This window comes from Vicia villosa, linkage group LG2, assembly GCF_029867415.1.
Source record: "Vicia villosa cultivar HV-30 ecotype Madison, WI linkage group LG2, Vvil1.0, whole genome shotgun sequence".
In the NCBI taxonomy this organism is placed as follows: domain Eukaryota; kingdom Viridiplantae; phylum Streptophyta; class Magnoliopsida; order Fabales; family Fabaceae; genus Vicia; species Vicia villosa.
The window spans coordinates 203530358-203554055 of record NC_081181.1 but is presented as its reverse complement, the minus strand read 5'-3'; the positions used below and the strand labels follow the sequence as shown (position 1 = coordinate 203554055).

The 23698-nt window shown below is 34.8% G+C and overlaps 1 protein-coding gene and 1 long non-coding RNA gene across 6 annotated transcripts; both read right to left on the bottom strand.

The window, feature by feature from the left end:
- Nucleotides 1-937: 937 nt before the first annotated feature.
- Nucleotides 938-8665, bottom strand: LOC131653653 (uncharacterized). Of its 5 annotated transcripts, none has more exons than XR_009299126.1 (19): nucleotides 8495-8665; nucleotides 8170-8314; nucleotides 8035-8099; nucleotides 7840-7941; nucleotides 7485-7654; nucleotides 7147-7330; nucleotides 6954-7031; nucleotides 6670-6752; nucleotides 6390-6597; nucleotides 5868-5932; nucleotides 5257-5740; nucleotides 4011-4301; nucleotides 3517-3918; nucleotides 3087-3154; nucleotides 2634-2926; nucleotides 2106-2215; nucleotides 1840-1988; nucleotides 1678-1713; nucleotides 938-1524 (listed from the first exon to the last, which is right to left on the bottom strand). It is a non-coding gene; the product is annotated as an uncharacterized LOC131653653 (long non-coding RNA). The 5 variants fall into 5 exon arrangements; XR_009299122.1 differs by having other exon boundaries at nucleotides 2613-2926; nucleotides 8495-8664; XR_009299125.1 differs by having other exon boundaries at nucleotides 1840-1951; nucleotides 2613-2926; nucleotides 8495-8664.
- A 7521-nt stretch (nucleotides 8666-16186) lies between these two features.
- Nucleotides 16187-17910, bottom strand: LOC131647991 (flavonol synthase/flavanone 3-hydroxylase-like). Its single transcript, XM_058917795.1, has 3 exons — nucleotides 17418-17910; nucleotides 16840-17167; nucleotides 16187-16647 (listed from the first exon to the last, which is right to left on the bottom strand). Exons 1-3 carry the CDS (start codon nucleotides 17861-17863, stop codon nucleotides 16387-16389), a joined length of 1035 nt encoding a protein of 344 aa, XP_058773778.1. The 5' UTR covers nucleotides 17864-17910; the 3' UTR covers nucleotides 16187-16386.
- Nucleotides 17911-23698: the final 5788 nt, after the last annotated feature.

The following is a 23698-nucleotide window of genomic DNA, read 5'->3' as shown; positions in this document are numbered from 1 at the left end:
AAAAAAAATAATAACAGATTAGTAAAATTATTAAGTAAGTGGTTAAAAAATAAGAAGCGGTTATAATTAAATAAATGATTTGGAAATAAAAGATAGTTATGAGAAGGACTTGGGAAACTTACCGTTCATTAGTTGGAAAACGTTTTTTTTAAGAGCAAACAAAGATAATAATCAGTATAACTCCATCAGTCCCTGTGCAAACAGTAAAATCGCAAGTGGCTCATTGAAAGAAATGACATCCAACCGATCTCCAGCTACGGTGAAGACAAACAAATCAAGGTACGATCTTCTTCAGTCGTAGTCGTATATCAGTCAATGCGTTGTTGTTATTGTAAGGTTTTCTATTCCGAAACATCTTCTTATAGCAATCGTGATGTTGAAAACTTACGGTTACTGAAGATTTGGAGTTTTATTTTCCTTTGCATGTGGTCGTAGTCGCACGGGTTGACAATCCAGAGAAGCTGAGAAATAATGTTTTGATAAGTTACGTTGCGACAACTATAATTATTATTAACAATGCTGCACATGCTGAGATATCTGTGCGTCCGCACGGGTTCTGGTACGGGACGCGCATTTGTTTCAGATATATATTTTTTTAAAAATATATTTGGTTACCCGTGAAGAAATAATAATTAAATGTATAATTAATAAAAAAATTATTTTGATCAATAACTTTGTCCCGTTAATAATCAATATTTTAATCAATTGTACACTTTATATACCTCAAACCATAGACCCATGTTAAAAATAGTAAAATTAGATTTCCTTTATAATAAGTTATATTTATATATAGATAAATAGAATAACAAAAAAAATAAAATATTATATATTTATTAAAACAATATAATTATTTTTTTATGAAAAGGGAGATTAAGCATGTTATGACTAATAAATCATCCATCCAAGACAAAAAATAATAAAAATTAACAAAGCCTTAAAAATATTGTTTTATATCACATAATTAAAAATATTAATTGTATTTATAAGATATTATAAAAACTTATTTAAATTTAAGTGTACTTACACATTTCAAGGTATGAGAAATATATTTTTACTATGGATAATGAATAAGTTATTAAGCCAACAATGGGATAGCACGTTATGAAACAATTGACAGTGAATTGAAAGAAAACCATCCACGACTAAAAATAGGCAACAAAAACATTCTTTCACTCATTCCACTCACTCATTTGTAACATAACAACAACCTATAAAAATAAACGAATATAACATTCACAACATATTATATAGGGAAGAAAAGAAATCCCAACAGCCTTTTCAGGAGTTCAAGGCGTAACATCAGTTTTACATGCTGAAGAATTGTCATCATCATGAGCATTCATCTTGATTAAAGGCAATATGTGCATGTTAATTGAGGGTGAGGGATCAGTATCTCATGGAAGAAACATTTGTGTCCTTTAATGAGTTTCTTGTGATTCCAAATACATCTTCAAGCATCCCTTCTTGCTCTAGCTTAGCATCTCTTGGCACCATTGTTTCTCCTTGAAGTCCAACCAGGTCATTCTTGAGATGGCCATAAGTTTTATGGCAAAATAACACAATCGTCAATATTTAGTTAAAACAGTTCACATCAACATATATTAAATTATGGATTAGAAAAGAAAGGTGTGGCTCTACAACATTCTTAAAAGTGTAAACTAAACTTGCAAAATTCACCTGAAAGTTCTTCGTTCGGGCCAATAACATGGATCTCTGTCACAAATGCAGTCAGATTACAGAGTTTTGATTTAGAAAATGATATAGTGTCATAATCACAATTGTAAGACCAAATGGAATTACTGACATGGGTTGGGGACTTGAAAGAAGTTGTACACTTACAAAAGGGCCTAAAATTCTCGAACATTGTTGTCTACTTCAATGATCTTCGATCCAGCCAGAAGTTGAATGAGAGTTCACAGTTCCAAAATTTGAGGCAGGGATAGAAGACCATCTTTCAAGTTCAACCAAACATAGGAGTTAATGGCAAGCTTCAAATCAAACAAAAATAAAAGGAAAAAGATAAATAAGAAGTAAACTGAAAAAATTCAATTTCAGTTGTAAAGCACCTCCTCAACCCATATATTGATCAATGATCACAATATTACCTTTAATACTGCATTTTTTTGCAAAAAGCAGTTGCTCTCACTCTTAGAGTATTTTCACTTCTATTTGAGAGGCGAGCATATTTGCCTAGCTTTCAGGATATGCAAATGGGCTACAATTTTTTAAAGATTAAACAATCAGTTTAATACAAACTTGAATTATTTATGGAATGTGCACATTACTTCATGATTAATGGAAAGAGTTAAAGTATGTTAAAGAACTTAGAAAATAAGAAAATCGACAAAAGTTAAAATCAAGCATAGATAACAGATCAGTTATACATTGTTAAAAGGTAAAAAAAGAACAGATAATGAAGCATAACATTTCCTCCAATAAAATTAAGCATAGATAATACCCCTCCAAAGCTTCTGCAATGCATTTTAAAATTCAGACCGGTTAAACATGAACTTGATATCAAGCAGATAAGGCTCATTAAGTGGCTTAAATTGGTAGAGAAATTACAGACAACAATAAAAAGAATCATTATTATTATTATTATTTATTATAACCTGTTTGGTGATGATAGAGACCTGCTTGATTGTTTGCCTCCAATTAGCCAATCATTCGGGATGCTTCTTTCTCGTTTGGACCAACTGTTGCCAGATTTAAACTACTTCTACCACCCCTCCTTAATTCACCAAAGTATCGTCTCTGCCACCCCTCCTTGAGTCACAAAAGTCATCATTAGAGCTTCGCCTCCACCCCATCACCGTGAGGATCTAAAACCTATACCATCCCAAGAACCTCTTCGGTTACTTCGTTCTCTATCAGAAAATATCCCGTAGAAATTACTTGGAGGTCCATCATCTTATAAAGGAGGTAACTGAATACAAAGTACCAAATGTAACACATTTTAATATAATCAGTAATGTGACTAATTGATGCCAAATAAGGATATTTTGGTTGGGAAGAACACTATTATGACACATGCAATTCACACTAACAAATTAAAATATTAGTAACCGTTTTTAATTTTAATTTACCTTAGCGGCTTTGGAAATTGTATTTACATATGGTATGTCCTTCTCAAGTAAATCTTTAGCAATGTCATCTGGAAGATCAAAAACAACTCCTTGAACTTGATATTAGGCAATTGGCAATGTAAAACTATCAAACAATTAGTGAACAGTGTAGGTGGATTCCCAAAAACCCTGAAGTTCCAAGAAAGACAAGCACAGAAACAAAAAGATGTAAAGTAATACTTTCAGTGTAGGTGGATTCCCAACTGGCAATGTAATATTTCAGGAGAGAGGTAAAAGATGCAAAGTTCTATTCTAAAAAGCAAGGAAGTAACAACATTCAGTTTAAAAGGAAATTGAAGCAAACACCTTTTTAAACATTTAAACTATATATATGATTGAGCCAATACTAACCACTCACAAACGAATCCAAGGTTATGATATAAATATATACCTTGAGACCAGCAGCAAGGTGGGTCAAAAACCTTATAGAAATGGAAGCAGAACATCATATGAACTGTTTGCCTATAATTTAATAGTATTTTCATTTGAAAGACAATTTCACAAACATGTAGACTGTACTTGAAGCCTTGAAGCCTTTACACGAACACCCGAATTACGATAACCCGAATCCGAAACAACACTCAAATCAACAACTCTCACTGTATTAGATGGTTCCATCCTCTCAAATCATCCATGGGTCAAAGATGTAGAACTATGGTTAAAATCAGAACAATTACCCGCATGATCAAACTCGCCAATGCGAATATGAGTAAACGTGCCATCGATAGTCGTAACTTGCCTATGTTTGGAGATGTGGTTCATGAAGATATTAGTAGTTACCTTACTACGGTTTCTACAAAAAATACAGAAACCAAGTATCAATATTAATTTGATATTGTCAATGTTATATTATTATTATATAACTAACGAAATCAAATGATTTACTTGATTTGTAGAAATTGTAGAATTCATGCGATACTAAGTGACTGTCTTGGACAGAAGGAGGAACAATCCTTGACAAACCAGCATCACCAATATTGCTCACATAGTTTCCGTCAAGCAAAATGTTTACAGGTTTCAAGTTACAGTGCACTATCGATTCAGGTTTAGTCAGGTGAAGGAAAAGGAGTCCAATGGCTATCTCAGTAGCAATTCGAAATCTCAACAGGCGACACAAATAACTCTATAAAAGCACTTTGAAAGTCTTGAAATTTCAAACTTCATCAATAGCCAGACCTGAAAGTGTTCCAAATCAAAATATAAATAACTAATAGAATGGATTAATAGAAAATGCGACTTTCATTCCACAAAACCAAAACGCCACGGCTAAGTCGACCCGAGCTGATATGGCAGGAATGCAACTTAAACTTGTGCTTCATTTTAGTCTTTCGAAGCTAAAGACATTGCAATAAAATCTCTTTCGAATAAGAGGGTGTAGGAGTGTTTGTTATTATAAGGTACCACAAAGCAATCCAACAAACTACATACCAGCCCTATAAACCATACAAGCCAAATACATAAACTGTGTAAACCAAAACCATACCTGCAAGTAGTGTCTATCCAAAGAAAGTCCCATATCAGTTTCTAAAACTGTCATAACAGTCCACAAACATACCAGATGCACAACAGGTCCATTGATCCTTGGACAATAATAAGCATAACATCAAGCAGCCCATATACTTTTTGATATACATAAAACCAAATTTATTGTGAAGTAAATCAATTGGTGCTATCTTCATCCATGAAATTTATTGTGTGCATCTCTTGAAAAGTTGAAACTATAAGAAAACATGATGTTATTTTGACACTAAGCCATATTTTAAACATCTTAGTAAACATTAAAAAGTAGTTACTCTTAGTTACTCTTACAGGTCTCTTATTAAGGAATACGACATAGTATTAAGTTAGGAAGAAACCCTACCACATAAAGTCATTATCTATTTGTAGTTCACATGAAGCAGATAATATGAGTCCGTATATTGTCATAGTACTATCAGTATAAATAGAGTTATACGGTTACAAAAAATTAAGGCTACATTTTGTCCTTCAAAAACATATTATGATGCCTGGAAAAGGTGCAAGTGCAAAATATCAAGTGTAATGATATACTACCAGTGTATTAGTCGGTCCATACGGGAGGAAGGATGAGCTATAGATGGTTTTCGTTGATGAGGAGGAGGAAGGATGTTACCTAAGCTTAATAGCATGCCCGTGATATTCATTCTCCATGATCACCACAAATGCGTCAATTCATATTCAGACTCTTCTAACATCCCTATGATGGAGGAGGAGTCATTGATTTTTTGTTTCAGTACCCTCACCAGAAGCATTAGTTGGAGATGACTGTCAAAGAATGTTTGAGGCTTCTAATATTTTGGTCTAAGCACTATCAAGACATTTAGTAGGAGATGGTTAATTTTGGCATGGCGGTCATGATTGTCTATCGATAATCCTGCCGCGTCGTCGGTGATGTAAACTACTGACATTCTTGAATTGTTAGTCCAAACTTCGGCCGCTACGACGTTGCATTTGAGGTCAGTGAGAATACATAAAACTTCTTACAGCAAACCTGGCCTAACTCGTCCTGTTAACTCGATCGTTGTATGTTTGGCTACAACTTGAACTCTTACCGACCTTCTCACGGATCAGAAACTCTGAATTCTTGGACCGAATGACTGAAGCAAACAAAGCAAAAGTATTATTAGTACAAATGTAATAATTCAGATGTTGCAATTGTGGTTGTGATGTCTTTACGGAGACATCTATGGCCGTTTTATTTAGTCTGCAATTGCGTTGCCTAACCGAGAATTGTAGAAAGTATGATATGATGACTCCTCATACTTCTCCTCCTTCGAAATCTCTCATCCCTGAAACATCAAATTCTCAAAAATTCAGAAAAAAATATCAATGAAGATATCAAAGGTTTGATATAATAACTTAGCAGTAGGAAGGGTTAAGGTTCGCCAATGCGGTTGAGAGTGATACACTTTCCGTCGGTGTTCAGTCAGAAGTGATACACTGACCGAACCATTTTCGGGCTTGATATTTGATAGTAGGCGAAATTTACTAACACACACTAAAGAAGATAATAGTTACTAATAATCAGGTTCAAATAATATGAAGTGGAAAATATAAAGTGCAAGACAAATGACTCACCGAACCTCACAAATCTGAGGAACAAATCATTATTCTATTGGTTTCAAAACTATCATTCAAACCTAATGCTAGGAGTGCCAAACATTAGGTTTAAAGCATATGGATTGTTAAACTGACAAAGCCAAATACTATAACAACAATCCAATTATGAAATAAGGAAATCATTACCCATAAAACTAACTTCTTAATAAGTGTGATTGATAGAGGCATTGAATTTTAACAGCAGCAGCATCTTCAATACTTCTATAACTCTCGTTCGTACCAGAAGTCAAACGGATCACAACAACAGCAACCTGTGCAGCAGCCACTGCAGCATCAGCTGCCGCCGCAGTAGAAACAGCCACAACCATAGCATGATTTCTCTATGGATGACTCCCTACATTTATTGAGATTGGACTTTTCAAACAATAAGTCAAAGTCGCAAAGAATAACCAAGTGGGAAAATTACCTCTTTGTGCAGCACGCGAGTGTCTTGAACATGCAATACGCTTACCACTGAAGCTCGTTGATATGAATTTCTCTTTTCAAAACCTACACATAAGGAACAATGAGAAGCCTAACACAAATTTGGTTCAGAAACTGTTGAGGTTGCAGAATTGGAGAAAACAAAGACCAGCTGAAGCTGCACATTCCCAAGTTATATAAATCCTTATTAAATGTCAAGTTTTATATGCTTACAATCATATAACTGTAAATCTTAACGACATAAACAATTCATTCGAGATAACTTACAGACGTAACCGAAAAATATACAATATAACGTTGCTATGATTGGCAAAGGTATAGAAGCAAAAACGACCCCAAATTTTCCTGATTCAAAGCGAAATTACGCAGCATGAGATATTATTAAGTAAAGATAATAAAAGCATCAAGTTGCACAAATTGTAAAATCATGAAATAGTGCGGAGATTCTAGTCTATCATACCAAATACAGATAAGAACATCATAAAACCGGCTGATATATGGATGACTCTTCGGCTTCCCACTCTTGTCAAGGCCAATAATCCAGAGGCACAATGTTAGCTAAATGCTTTTGTCAATAAGAAAGCTGTTGTGCTTCTTCATCAATCCACGACGTTGTTTACAATGTTACGGTTGCTCCACACACGCTGGAATAACAAACCATTCAAAGCCAACATCAATATTTTCAAATCATCAAATCAACAAAAACGGTGAAATCATAAAACAATATCCATAAACAAATTTCATTCAACTTAGAATTTCTTGAAAATCAGAAGAAATTATCGGCATTAGAGTTCTCACCCCTTAATATGCCTTTGTAAGGATCCTGTTGAAAATAAAAAGCATGAGAAAAGAGAGACAAACACCGATCCAGGTATCCCACACTTGAAAACTGGACCAGAATAAAGGCATTACAATGTTGAGTTCATATAACGGGTATTTCCCAAATTGAAAAGACCAGCCGTATGTCCCTGCCCAAAGAAAAAGGGGGGAAATCAAATATTCAAACATAAAAAATATTGTGATTCAATCCAACCTCATGGTTATTAACTTCATGGTTATTTAACTTATTATGAATTTTAAGAAAATCTGGTTTAAACTAAAGCAAGAACTATCATGAAAGTTGCCCAAGAAAATAAAAAAGCATCAAGAGTACCTTGTTGCTATAAAACTTAGCCATTTGCCAACTTTCTTCAACATTAAAAATCACATGATCACCATGCATATATAGTTGTTGTTTGTTCCCAAATTTCAAAACCTAAACAGATCAAATAAAAGAGAATAAGTTAATAACAAAACCTAAATGGGAAAGTCACACATAAACCATTTTGTGTCAAAGTAGTTTCTCTACGTTCAATGCAGAATTTTATCGAACACCTGGTGGGTCAAATGTGAAAGAGGAAGGAACCCTAAAATCTGCACAAATAAAATATCAATTAATATAAACAAAAAATGAGAACAAAAGTACATATCTGACATCACAAACCTTGTAAAGAAGATGATTAAGTTTGTGAGGAAGAAAAAGACCGCCACAAGTTTGCGAGGAAGATAAACACTGATGTCAACCAAACCCGTAAATCTCACCACCACCGACGAATCTTCCCTCTTCCGTGTGAGCCAACATCACCAACCTGAAACAACAAATACTAAATCAAAATCGAAGCAATTCGAAACTCAATAACAAAAATGAACAAACATGAGTAAAAGAGAAAAAACGAAGAATCAGGAGAAGTTTCGAGAAAAGGTTCGTAAAAGAGAAAAGAGAAAATTAATTTGGAGATTTTTGATTGGAAGAAGAGAAAGAACAGTACACAGAGTGGATATAGAAAGAAGAAAACTTGAAACCCTAAAAGCTAAAGAAGCAAGATTCAAAATTTGAATTTCAAAATTAAAAAAGAGGAACGAAAGTTAGAAGACATGGAGGATATGGCATAAGCAAATTGAAGGGAAGCTTGATAAAGCTATCCACGTGGAGCATTTGGGAGACAGCAGGGCAAAATTGGAATTTCCAGACCATCAATCTTTCTTATATTGCTTTCTTATATTGTAGATTTTTGATTGGAAGAAGAGAAAGAACAGTACACAGAGTGGATATAGAAAGAAGAAAACTTGAAACCCTAAAAGCTAAAGAAGCAAGATTCAAAATTTGAATTTCAAAATTAAAAAAGAGGAACGAAAGTTAGAAGACATGGAGGATATGGCATAAGCAAATTGAAGGGAAGCTTGATAAAGCTATCCACGTGGAGCATTTGGGAGACAGCAGGGCAAAATTGGAATTTCCAGACCATCAATCTTTCTTATATTGTAGATATTTATAAGAGGGATTGTCTTTTCCACCCTTACGCTTTATTCCACACCACATGAAAAGTCTCAAATGTTCCTAGGGTTCAGAGATATATTTTCGGATATACATTTTTCACATAAATTTAAGATGACATTGTTGAGAAATTTTTGTTATATTTTAATTTGGTCTGGAGATGCATCTTTCTATGTATTTTAGCATGCATTTTATGTGTGTTTGGAGATGCATCTTCGGACATATGAAGGATAAATTCGATTTTCAAAAGTGTGGTATGCCCATATAAGGGTGGAAAGAACTTTTTCCAATGAATGTTGAATTGTCTAATGTTTCTTTTTCTACCAAGTTTTAGATTTCAAGCTGTCAAACTAATATTGTACCCTAATATTGTACCCGTTAATTAAGTTGTTTGATGTGAGTTCTTCTTTTCTCTTGGAGGGAATTGCTAATCCCATTCTAAGTGGTGGAAAAATTTATGTAAAAATTTGAAAATGTCCATCTGATTCTGAAAATGTATTTTTGGACGCACATCTAGTCTTATCAAAACACGCCCCAACTTAGTCTCATTCCAATTTTTTTAAAAAAATTTAGGCATTTTCGTAATCATTCTAGCAATGTATTTTCAATTTAACAACTAAGTGACAATTTTAAAAATGTATTTCTGCATTTTTAAGTGAGAATTATAAACAGATCACCTTTGCATGTTAATAAAACAAAATTATGCATGCTCTTCTTTCTAATGATCAAATACCATTTTGTCTTAAAACATTTACAAAAAATTCTTCCATTCTTCATCGAAAATTTGCACTCCAAAACTTCATTATTGTGTTCATCATATCAAAAGGACAAAAAAAGCTAAAATTTTAGATAAAGAACATTTATTTCATTCCTTATTGCTTACACTAATTTGGTTTCTAAGTTGAAGAAGTTACGTTGTGTCTGAAAATGCATTTTCAGATTTTAGATAAATCCTTACTGAAGTGCATTTCCAAAATAATTTAGTGTTCATTTCAATATGTTTTTTAATATTATTTGGTTATTGTTTGCATTAGATATGATACACCTGATATTTTTTCAAACCTATTGTGTCTACGGATGCGAACCGTGTTGATATGATGAGGTAGATATTGACAACCAATTTACATATGGACAACATTTTGAGTTTCGTGATCATATGTTCCAATGGATTTGCACGACAACAACTTATCAAAAAAGAGTTGAAGGACCATAAATAATCATACACAGGATTTTACAAGAAAAAGAAAATTTTGATACAATTCATGAATTTCTTGTTCCTTGCATTAGTGGACCGACACCGGAGAAAAAATGGATTTGTTCCCTGAAATAAGTCCTCTTATAGCAAGTGCATACGAAAGATTGTGTATTCATGTGACAAGACACGGTTTTTCGGAAACATTTTTCCACAACACACTAACCCACCTCAAAATACAAATGATCATATTATGTGTATTGAGTAACTTTCAAAAATGTGACACCTTGTTCAAGTTTATTTAAAATCGGGATGTCCAATACCACCGACATCACCAGAGTGAACAACTCATTCAACAAGGGAAGCTGAAACTTGACCGGATCATTTTTTGGATAAGATGCAATAACTCACCAAGTTGGCCAAGATTGAAAGAGAAACAAGTAAACAAAAGTCAAAGGTAGAACCACTCATGTATATAGATTTAAATGGTGACACATGTTTTGATTCATTTTAGTTTTTATTCAACAATGCATTTATATAATTAGACATGTTTTGTATGTAATCTTGTCTTAACATTAATGATGTCAAACATATACATTTTCAAAGATTTCAATATATGTTTTAGTTTTCAAAATATTTCTCTATTTCCATTCTAAAACAAACCCTGTTTCTGAAATTGATTATGTGTTGGGTGGTTCCAGAAATGCATTTTCGTAAGATTAGGATATGGTAGTTCTAGAAATGCATTTCTGGAATTTCCCCTAGTACTTAATTGAATTTCGAAGGTCCATATTGGTTAAGAACTTACATAAATATGAGTATCTCATCTCATATTTTTTACAAAATCACTTTACACAAGAATGAACATCAATTGGCATGACACATTTGTCAACTTCACTAGTGTGGAGCCTCCATTTGCTTTTAAGTTCACTTAGTACAACACTTTTGAAGATATGAAATCCATATTGGAGATGCTCCTACAATACTCAAACAATCGAAGAATTGTGAAGCTTAAGTACCGTTCACCCTCAATTGACAATGAAGGAAAGATTCAGTTCAATAACTTTGAGCTGAAGACGGATGTAGATTTAAAGGTTATGTGTAATACATTTAACACTTATGAAACAAAAGGTTTGATTGAGCTGGATGCGATGATTGCGCGATCGATAGGAGATATTATGAAGATGTTGAAACATCCATCTTGATGTTGAAATGTAATGTTCGATTTATGTTAACAACTATCTATGTAATATTTCATTTTTTATGTTATTAATGCTAATTTATCTCTATTTTTGCATCTGTTTCATTTCTGTATATGTTTCTGGTTTAGTAGTTTCTAGAAATACACTTCTGTAACATATACGGAGATGCATTTTCGGATTAAATTCAGTCAAATAATTGAGGTGTGACTCAAAAACAAACACGTTACGTGTGTTTGAGGTGTGTTCGAAGATGAATTTCCGGATTCTAGTGATAATTTTGGGTATTCACTAGGATGAGGAAGCAATTCCCTACTTTATATGTTAAATATTATCTCAAAAAATTAATCATGCCACCCTTTTTCTTATACTTGAGAGGCAGACAATCCTAATTTTTCATATTAACAAAAATATCCTTCCCATTATTTACCTCATCTTAAATTAACATTTAACATTTATCTAAAAAGATTAACTCTGAAAGAGCCAATAAAAAACTAAAACTCCGTTAGTACATTTAAAAAATTCAGTATAATTTTTACTGATACAAGTAATTTCTTTTTACGTTTTTATCGGATTTTAAAAAACTCTATATGGGTTTTCACCATTTTAAAAAATCTGGTATAAGTGTTTATCAGAATTTCAAAAAATTCTAATAAAATGTAAATAGTTCGGATATTTGTAAACTTCTGTGTTATCTAATTTTTTTATAAAAATCTGGTAGTTTAAGCATGCTTTCGTCATTCGCACATGAGATGAATGATTCTTCTACATATTTAACACATCTATTTTGTATGTTTTACTTGCATGTTTTTTTAATATTGTGAAAAGTGTAATAGACTTTTGGTATCTATTATTCATTGTATGTTTTAATTGAGAGATATTTCCCTCCTAGACAGAGGTGAAGGTGGAGAAAAACACAAGAAAAGGAGAGATTGAATTGTGTTCTTTATCAATTTAAATTTTCCTTTCTTTTTTATTTAACGTCTTCTCTTTCATTTGTTTAATCATCTATTGGATTATGCTTTGATGTTGCGGAAGCATGAAGTATAGAACTACATACCCAATGAGATGTTCATTTTAACTTCTGTGTGTCATCAGAACTTCTGACTTGCTCAGTACAGTTCTGCAGACTGAAGCTGGAAGTTCTAAGTTAAAATGACATGTGCAGAAAGTAAAAGACACATTTATTTTTATCCTGGTTCACCTTCTAACTAAGGCTACCTCCAGTCCACCTTCTTTAGGTGATTTGCCTCTTAACAGAGGTCTTAATCCACTATAACCAAATCATGATTACATCTTTACAATCCTCCGTCGTGACTCACAACCTGCACAACCAACTGCTGTGACTAACCATCTAGACAATGACCCGTTCAGTGATCTCCACGAGATATAACGTCCATTGACTCAGGCACCATGCACAGTCTACCTACTGTGACTTACCCCTAGATGATTGAACCGTTCAGTGATCCCTTCTGGATATAACATTCATCAATCTAGTACCTGCACAACAACATGTTGTGACTAACTCCCTGCATAGCTTCCTGTTGTGACTAACTACAGATGATAAATCGTTCACTGATCTCAGCGAGATATATTGTTCATCAATCTTCTAGAGATTACAAGTGTGCTTCTTAGTTAAGCAGATTGTCTCTTACTGTAAGTACATACTATGCGATACAATGACAAGTAATCATTATGAGTGAGTGGATAATATTTTAAATCTACTTGTTTGTATCTTTCGAACTAGATCTTTGCTTCTTGATGGTAAGCAGAGTGAGAGCTTCAGCTCCATATGTTGAATGTTTCTTTAAGTAGTTCTTCGTCTTCACTTCTTCTGTTAAGTAGATTGAGAATATCAGTTCTTTTTGAAGGTTGCTTCTTTGATATCTTCCTTTGATCTTTTTCTTAAGCAGATTAAGAACATCAGTTCTTATTGAGGATTACTTCTTTGATATCTTCCTTTGATCTTCTTCTTAAGCAGATTAAGAACATCAGTTCTTATTGAGGATTGCTTCTTTGATATCTTTCTTTGATCTTATTCTTAAGCAGATTAAGAACATCAGTTCTTATTGAGGATTTCTTTTTTGATATCTTCCTTTGATATTCTTCTTAAGCAGATTAAGAACATCCGTTCTTATTGAGGGTTGCTTCTTTGATATTTTCCTTTGATCTTCTTCTTAAGCATCTTAACTTCCAAGGAAGAACATACCTTTCAAAAGAGATCTTACCTCTTTTTATAGCTGTCGAATATGTTTGTTATCTTGATCTTCGAAAAGCGTAATAAATGTAGACGTGTTTTCACCATGCATTTGTTTTCTTCAATGTGCTGCATGTAGGTTGCTTCCTCAATCATTCTTAGGAGTTGTTCCTTTTAGTTGTTGTAGCCTTTTAGCTAATGATGATGTTTGTAACGGGTTTCTTCTTATTACTGATCCTCCGTATTTTATTTGATTTTGCTTGCTGGGCTGAAGGTTATCTTCTGATTGACATGTGACTCTGTTGCTGTTTATCTTTTGTAAGTCACTGCGTTGTAGTTCCACAGCTTGTAACTTCTGAACTTCTGATTGTATATATATGTGTGATCTTCTGAGTTTACAAGGCTTCTTGTTCCTGATTTTTGTTCATTTCCTTCGAAGCTTCTGACATTCTTTCTGATGTAGTCGATGTACTCTTCTTATGATAAGTCCTGTACAAGGCTTATAGCATAATGTCTGCACACTAGAAAACACCATTAGTAATAAAAATTTTACTCTCAAAATATATGTTCGTTATCATCAAAACCAGATTCTGAACATAGATTCTCAATCTTGTTCTAACAAGAGGCGTTATCATGGGTAGAGTATATTGGGAGACAACTCAACTTAATAACTCCACATCTCATCAGAACAGTAGCAAAAAATCGCCACAATCGAAAACTAATCGAAAACCAAGTCAACCGCTTAGCACCAGTCAACTGTAGGGGCTAACGGACAACCCGTCACCAAGCAATAAATCAACTTCCTTTACTCAGTTGAAACTAATTTTGAATTGGAAAATTTAACTTAAAAGGGTTTCCTGCTTTCACTGGGATAATCAGATCCTAAACCTATAAACGCGTCCGCAAATAGTTTTAAAATCACTTTCGAAAAATATTAAACTCTCCAATTATTAATAAAGTGCTCTCACGGTATTTATTAACAAAAAACAAACCAATTTTATTCTTAAGTATCAGACGACTTTTGATCTTACCCGACGTGTTCACGGCTATACTCACGTAGTAACTGATCATATTAAGTTCAGAAAAATTGAATTAAAACCAAAACAGCCCCCAACAGTAATTCTAAAGAAACAACAGACAGAGTACAATCGAATCGACGATCCTCACATTCCAGCACTAACAAATTAGCTGGACATACTCATGGTAAAGAATGGAGCTTTCGATAGAAATATGAAATTAAACATATTAAACGATTCAATTGAAATAAATAATATGCAATAAAAATAAATTAAGTTGCGAGATTAAAGTAAGGAAAGAAAATAAGCGTGCAAAGTAAAATAGACAAAACAAATAAAATATAAATAATGTTGAATATAATAAGAACATGCTCCAAACAGAGACTTGAATCTGGTACAACAGAAATAACTTGAATGGAATGTAAATGGCAAAAAGATTAAAAGCTACAAATTAAAGTGCTCCAAACTCAAAGACAACAACAACACAATAACTAATGTGTTGGAATTAAGTTTTTAGAATGTAAATTTATGACCTAAGTTGTATTAAGCTTGAAAGATTAAAAGCTACAAAGTAAAGTGCTTCAAACTCAATAATAACAAAAATGCAATTACTCTCTAATGTGAAGAATTAAGCTTTTAAAATGTAAATTTATGGCTTAAACTGTACTAAGCTTGGATGCCTGAAAAAAATAAGGTTCAACACCTATTTATAGTGCTACTAAGTCTTGTAGATGAAGTCACAAGTGCTGGATTCGTGTGAGAGGAAAAATAAGGTACTGGACTGAAGAATAAATCGGCAAAACATGCGGGTCAAAGTTCAATCAGTTCAACCGATTAAACCGTGATTGAACCACATATTAAATTTAAATTAAAAAATTAAATAAATATATTATTAAACATCTTAATAAAATTAATTTATATCATAATTTATAAAATAAAATTCCCAAACAAATATAATATTAATAAACAAGCTTACAAAATTAAAAGAATATAATGTAAGACCCAATAACAAATAAAAAACTAATTAAGGATGCAAATTTGTATATTTATCCTAATTATTTAATTCAAAGCCAACATAATTTTTTCTCATTTCTTTCAAGACCACAATCAAGCTATCCCATATCCACAATCATTACATCATTTCTTCCTTTTCTATTTGCATTTACATTATTTCATGTCTTTCAATTTTATTTTTAATCTTTCATCTATACAATTTTAAAAATTTGTTATAATTAATTTTTTAATCTAAACAAACAAAATAAGGGAAGTAAAATATATATAAAAAAAAAATTTAAGCCGTCTAGTTCAGCAAAACCGATCCCGGTTCAGCAATTATTTTGGTTTTTTGTGGATAAAATGGTTTTATCCCGATTGTATAGATCTAATGGTCTGTTGGTCCAAATCGAGCCTGATTAAACTACAGTTCGAGGTTCAACCGGTTGGTTCTATCTAAGTAATATGACATTTAAAAATAAATCTAAAACAACAAACAAACAACCAATTCATATTCATTGAAAATAAAGAAGGATCAAACATTTATTTAAATTAGAGGACAAGTTCCACAACAAGAAATTCTTTATTTTGCGACACACAAGTTACGACAATTTCATAAAAACTGTCCCCTTCCACACATTCCGACAGTTCCAAGACAGTTCTTATCAACTGTCATAGTAGAATACATACATTAATGAAAACAAACTCAATTTATTTGGTCTTTGAAGAGACTTAGGATATGAAAAACAACAGACAATCCAAATCAAGAGCCATATAATTTTTTAATAGCTAATCCGAAGTCTTGAAGTCATAAATTTCTTTACCGGCAACCTCTTCTTTGTTGAAATCATGGTGGGTTCTATTAGCGTAATATTTGCCAAAGTTGTATGGTTTGTATTTTGCAGGATTTTTCTCACTCACAAGCTCTTCGGCAGGCTGCACCATAACATGGTGACCTGGAAAAAAGAAGAATGGATAAGAATATCTTTCTTTCTCTGAGCTTACTACAGCCCTGTGTACTGCACTGTCATACTTGTCATTGCTCCAAACCTGCAAAACTCTCAACATTAATATTGAAACAATTGAATAAATGAATAAAATATCGTTAATTAATTTTTCTTTTAATTTAAAATTTATGATTTATATATAATTATTTTAGTATTAAACTTATAACATGACAGCTTGGAAAAGTCGATGACATGGTTTGCCAATATTAAAACTGTTATTATAGTAACATCGCACCTGAAAAACATCACCCAGATTGACAACCAATGCACCAGGAACCGGTTTAATATTAACCCAACCCCCAACTGAATTTTTCTTAACTTGTAAACCTCCAGTATCATCTTGTGCAAGAATAGTCAAGACGCAAGGATCCTTGTGAGGACCGATTCCAAGTGCCATATCAGGGAAAGGGCATGGAGGATAGTAATTGAGCCTCACAAGGCTTAGTTGATTGTTGTGGCAGTCAAAGAATTTGTCACCAGCTAAGCCTAAGCTCAATGAAATTAACTCCAACAACTTGAAAGATAGTTTTTCTACTTCTCCACCATATTCCTTCATAGTTTCCCTATGAAAAAAACATAATGATGGTTTTATATTGCATTCATTTAGAAACTATGTCAAGCTTGATTTTATGTCATCATTGTTTAATTTTTTTTACAAGTTAGTACCATTAAAATTTAATTAATTATATATATATATATATATATATATATATATATATATATATATATATATATATATATATATATATATATATATATATATATATATATATATATTTATTAATATTGTTTAAATCACTTAAGTAACAGTACCTAAAATGTGGAAGGGATTGAGGCCAGTGATTTGTTAGAGTCCACAGGTCTGAGTCATTTGGATCATCAGTACAAGGGACTTGTATTCCATCATAAATAAGACAATCATAAACCTCTTTCCAGTCTCTGGTCAGATTAGTATGCTCGGCATCATGATATCCTGTTGCATTAATAGCATCTCTTTTCAGTTTCTTTTTTTCCTCCATACTTAGACCAAAAAAATTTTTGGTCTCGTTAGCAACCTTATTGATAAGATCAGAGGAAACTCCATGATTGATTACATGAAAAAATCCCCATTCTTCACACGCCTTGCGAATCTCTGAAATGAGATTTTCTTGGCTAGTTTGTGAGAGGTCGATGATGGGAATTTTATCAACTTCCACAAAGGTAGAGAAGTTGGGACGATTTTCTGTGGATAGTATGTAAGATGAATATACTTCTGCCATATTTTGAGTGTTTTGCTTTCTTGTGTTTTGTAGGATGTGAAGAACATGTTTCTTTCACGTCTTTATATAGAAACTATAAGCATACTACATGGAGTGAACGTGGAATATAAAATTATTAAATATGGTGGATTTATGTTTCTTATCACACGTTTATAAAAGTTCTAGCATCATTATTAAATACAGACAATATTATTATTTTTACGTTTTCGATTTTCTTATGCAGCAACGTGGGCGGTTTTCATCCATATCCACGAATAGAGAATAGAATATTATTAAAAGTACTTATATCATTATTAAATACATACAATATAATTATTGTCGAAATGGGTTTTCTTAGCTCTCTGCCTTGTTTTTTTTTGGAAAGCCAAAGTGAAAATAACATTAGTACCCAGCAGCATAAGGAATGCTGAGGAAAAAATAAAATACAGAGTTACACCAGTACTAGAGCTGACCAACAAACTCTTCAAAGACAAAACCAGAACATGTTTATAGCTGGACTGACCCCACACTAAACCAGCTCCAAAAATCCCAGCACTAACAGACTGAAAATAAAGCAGCAATTATGACAAAACCAGAATACATTTAACTGCATAACAGAAAGACATCCTATGCTCTAATTTCAACCGCTCGGCAAACTTCAGCAGGACACCAATATAAGCAGATATGAAAATGCTAATCTTCAGAAAAAAACAAACAGACAGATTCCCAATTCATTTTTTAGCTCTTCCCTTTATGCAGTCCTTTGGATAGGCCATCCAATGATCGAGGTCGAAGTTGAACTTGGCTGCTTTAGACTTAATCCACTTCCAAGAGAGCAACTTGATATCCTCCAGTATTAGTGAGTGCTCTCGTATAACATTCTTGAAAATATTCTCGTTGCGACTCCTCCACAATGACCATACACACGCGAACCATATAACGGACATTGTCTCCGATACGGTCTTGCTTCCGCCAATGAGACCACGAAACTGGAACAGATTCTGCAAAACATCATTATGCATAACAGATGATAAATTTAGCCATCTTAGGATCTCGCTCCATGTTGACAGGGCTAACGGACATTCGAAGAAAATGTGAGCAACATTTTCTTCCTTTCCGCAGCCGAAGGAACATGAATTTTGAGATGCAACTAAGACGCCTCTTCTTATTAGATTATCCCTAGTTGGAATTGTATTCTGTAAAAGTCTCCAGACGAAAGTTGACACCTTAAGCGGGACAAGTTTATTCCAAGCAATTGCATAAATCTTGTCGACATTATTATCTAAAGAAGGATTATTCAATATCAGTGAGTAAGCTTCTTTGACCGAATAATCGGTATTCGACCATCTCCACTTATCCTTAACGTTATCCTTCAGTTTGATTCCCTTCACCTTATCTCTAATGCTCTCTACTGCCAATAAGTTCCTCTCCTCTAAAGGTCTGATCCAGCAAACATTATCAACATCTGACCCGCTCCTAATTGATTCACTAACCGAAGCATCCTTATCTACAGCTAACGAGAATAGATTAGGATATAAGTCTTTCAAACTTCTTCCTTCTAACCAAGGGTCGGCCCAAAACGACGAATCCGCGCCATTCCCTATCTCTTTGGACAACTTTCCGTCAAACCAAAATGCCTTAAGCCCCCCAGTCCCACTATCAATCGACTTGATGTCTCTCCACCAAAGAGAGCTGAACCTCTCATTCCGAGATGAACCCGAACCGTTATCCCCCAAATACTTACACTCTAAGATTTTTACCCAAAGATTGTCCTTTTCGTTGAGGATCCTCCACCGCCATTTACCCAAAAGCGCTAAATTAAAGGCCTTTAAGTTTTTTAACCCCAAGCCCCCTTCTTTCTTATCTCGACATATCTTGTCCCATTTTACCCAACTGATTTTCTTACTCACTTCCCTACCACCCCATAAGAAACTTTTAAAAAGAGATTCAAGTTTAGATACGATACCTGCCGGAGCCTTGAAGAAAGAAAGATAATAGACCGGAAGAGCATACAAGACAGATTTCAAAAGGATGATACGACCACCAATAGAGAGGTGATTGCTGTTCCACGAAGACAGCCGGTTCCTAACTCTGTCCACCACCGATTTCCATTCACCCACCCTCCGATGATTGCAACCGATTGGCAGGCCCAGATATTTGAAACATGAACTGCCTACTCTGCAATTTAAAGACTTTGCGGCATCCTCCAGCCAAGACTGATTAATGTTCACCCCTATTAATGAGCTTTTATGGAAATTGACTTTAAGGCCAGACACTTCTTCAAATAAAAGCATTGAAGCTTTTATTGCCCAAACATTTTTCCAGCTTTTACTACCCAGAACAATTGTATCGTCTGCATATTGTATGTGAGACACGCTTACCTCCTCGTTCCCTACCCGATATCCTTCGAAGAGATTCAGTTGAACACTTTTCACCATCATAAGATTAAAGCCTTCTGCAGCTAAGAGAAATAATAGTGGAGACAATGGATCTCCTTGCCTCAGGCCTTTTCCAACTGGGAATTCTTTTGTGGGGCTTCCGTTTACTAAGACAGAGATTGCGGCAGATTGTAAACACTCGAAAATCCACCCTCTTCATTTTTCACTAAATCCCATTCTCCCCATGATGTAGTCAAGGTAACTCCAATCCACCGAATCGAATGCCTTTTCAAAATCTTCTTTAAAGATCAGCAATTCTTTCCCTCTTCTCTTAGCATCATCCACTACTTCGTTGGCAATGAGAATACAATCCAGCATTTGACGGCCCTCAAGGAAAGCAAATTGGGTTGTAGAAATCACCTTATGAACAACTCTCCTCAATCTGTTTGCGAGCAGCTTGGCGAGTACCTTATACATGCATCCAATCAATGAAATTGGCCGGAAGTTGGACAACTTAGTCGGGTTATCGGTCTTCGGAATTAAGGTTATAAAGGAATTGTTCACTCCTCTAACCAGCCTACTGTTTGAATGAAATTCACCAATGAACCTACAAAAGTCACCTTTCATTACCTCCCAAAATTCTTTGATGAAGCCGAAGTTAATGCCGTCCGGCCCGGGGCTCTTAGAGCTATCGCAGCCCCATACTGCTTCTCGAATTTCTTCCTCGGAAAAATCATATGTTAGACATGTGTTATCTTCCGCACTGATCCTTTTGAACTCAACATCTCTTAGGACAGGCCTGTTGACATTGTTAGTACTGAACAACTTAGAAAAATGCTCAAAAATTTCCTGCTTCACCTCTTGAACACCTTTTAACTTTGCATCTTGAGTCTCTATACATGTAATTTCATTGACTTTCCTTCTATTTACCACACATCTGTGAAAGAATTTCGAGTTGGCGTCGCCTTCTTTTAACCACTTTGTTCTAGACTTTTGCCACAAAATACTAGCCTTCATTCTCGATAGAGTAACCAATTCAATTGACGTATCTCTTTTGCACGAGATCTCCTCTGTAAACAAAGCTGCCAATTCGGCTTTCTTATCCAGCTCATTATTTTTCCTTTTGGCCTCTTCAATTCTGCTATCCAAGTTACCAATATGAGATTTGCTCCAATTTCTAAGATGACTTTTGATCATTTTGAGCTTCTCTTTCAACACGTAGCCACCCCATCCTTGAATTTCGAAAGATTTCCATGATTCTTCTACAAACCTATGATACCCTTCTAAATTTCTCCAGCAATTGAACACACGGAAAGGCTTTGGGCCCCAATTTAAAGTTCTCTCGCCGATCAAAATAGGGCAATGATCAGATAGGCCTTTGTCCAAGCACCATTGCGAGCAATTAGGCCATTGAGTAATCCAGCTGTCTGATATAAGAAATCTATCGATTCGACTCATAGCAGATCCGTCTAACTTCGACCAAGTATAGCGCCCGCCCTTGAGAGGGAGGTCAATCAACGCGACATTCGAAATAAATTCGTCAAAGGCAAGCATCTCTTCTCTTCTGGAAAACCGACCCACACCTTTTCTTTCCGCCTCCGTTCTTATTGAATTGAAATCGCCCATCACACACCATCTTGCGTCTGGATTAGAGTTAATTAATTCACCGAGATTATCCCACAGAACTCGCTTACTAGCCGCGTCACAAGGCGCATAAACATTCACTACTGACACTTGCACTTCATCATGACCCCAACTTCCAATCACTCCAATGAAATGATCCCCTCGAATTTCTTCTTGCTTTCGAAATAATTTTGAGTTCCAGATAATAAGTAAACCCCCAGATCTCCCCTCTGACGCCTTATATATGTAATCAAAATCTTTGGACCCCCACATATTTTCGCAAATAAAACTTTCCACCTCCACCATCTTGGACTCTTGAATTCCAATCAAATCAATTTTGTTCTTTCTAATTAACTCAGCAACCTCTTTCTTCTTTATCAAACCCCCAAGTCCTCTGATGTTATAGCTAATTATCCTCATAAGAACACTACTGCTCCCGAGACTCCCCTGGCTTCAGGATTCTACACTTCACTCTCCACTGCCACCTCCCCCTTTACCCTTCTTAGCTTCCTTCCTGTTCCTACTCTCATGAGACATTATTTTTTCCAGAATTTCTTTGTCATCCCCTTCGTTTACAATCCCAATATTGTTTCCAAACTCCAACACTCCTTTTGAAACTTCGTTGACCTCTCCATGAATCTGCTCCCAAGATTTTAATTCATCACCAGTAAGAGAAATAGGTTGGGATGAAGATCTAAGTACCTTTTTCTTTCTCACTGCCCGCTGAATTCCTAATGCCTTTGGAACCAGTGCCTTCTTCTTCTTGAGTTTTCTTTTTTCACCTAATATTGATTTTCTTCTTTTTCTCCTTTCTTTGGATTCCGCGGCCATAATCTCTAGGAAGCGCGATCGGGTCTCCTCCTCGGATACTGGTGTGGGTTTCAGGTTGGATTTACTTCCGACATCTTTGCTTCTGCTGCTATTTGTGGATAACTGTTGATCATCTCCATTTGATTGATTCGGAGAATTAAAGGTGCGAGAATGATCTCCTACAGTCTCCTGAGAACGCAGGTTGTTGTCTTCGGATTTTTCCTCAGCCGCTGAGCAATTGATTATTGGGTTATCTATCATCGGGGAGTCCAAGGTCGGTAATTGAGGCAAATTGGGTATACTTGGATGCGCATTCTCTTTGCTACCAGAACTTAGATGGGCCTCCTCAAATTCCCAGCCTGTTAGACTATGTCCACAGTAATTGTTAGTTTTGGCTTCTTCCATTTGGGCCAGTAATTTTAGGTGAGGCCCAATTGTTGGAACTCCAGGGTCCGAATTGGAAGAAGAATCCTTCAGTAGGTCTTGCCGAAACTCTGCAGATTGGGTGGGTCCCTTTGGCTGACAGCGCACCCCATCATTCACTTGGGAGTTGTATTCCACGCCGCCTGTTGCATTGATACCGAAACCATCTCCCTTTTCCACGTTATTAGAGTTATTAGCCATTATTGCATTAAAATTACGTTCTAACTCTTCGACTTCCGCTTCGTCTTCTTCCTCAATCACGTCCAAGAATCCTTCGTCATCCGCCATGTCTGATTCAGATGTTTCTTCATCTGTGCTCACCGCATATGTTTTACATTGGGATGAAATGTTGATCGGGCACAAATAGGATTCCTCCTCTAACTTGATACTAAAAATATGGTCGTTTATCATCACTTGAACAACCTTGTTAATGGATTCCATGGATGTTGTACTCACCAAACAGCGGGCTACGTCGAACCTTTTTTTATTCTCGGTTGCACTGTCCAATGAAATCACTTTACATTTGCTGATGCAGAGTTTTTCAAAGAATTTTCTGTTCCATGCATGAACAGGAACCCCGTAGATATTGATCCACGTAATTCTACCATTCCTACCTGCTTCC

Excerpts from the sequence above, each read along its gene's own strand:
- LOC131647991 (XM_058917795.1), bottom strand. The coding sequence starts at position 17,863 with ATGGCAGAAGTATATTCATCTTACATACTATCCACAGAAAATCGTCCC. Across the intron at positions 17,168-17,417 it reads CAATCCCTTCCACATTTTAG|GGAAACTATGAAGGAATATG; the intron begins GTACTGTTACTT and ends TTTTTTTCATAG. Across the intron at positions 16,648-16,839 it reads ATCTGGGTGATGTTTTTCAG|GTTTGGAGCAATGACAAGTA; the intron begins GTGCGATGTTAC and ends AGAGTTTTGCAG.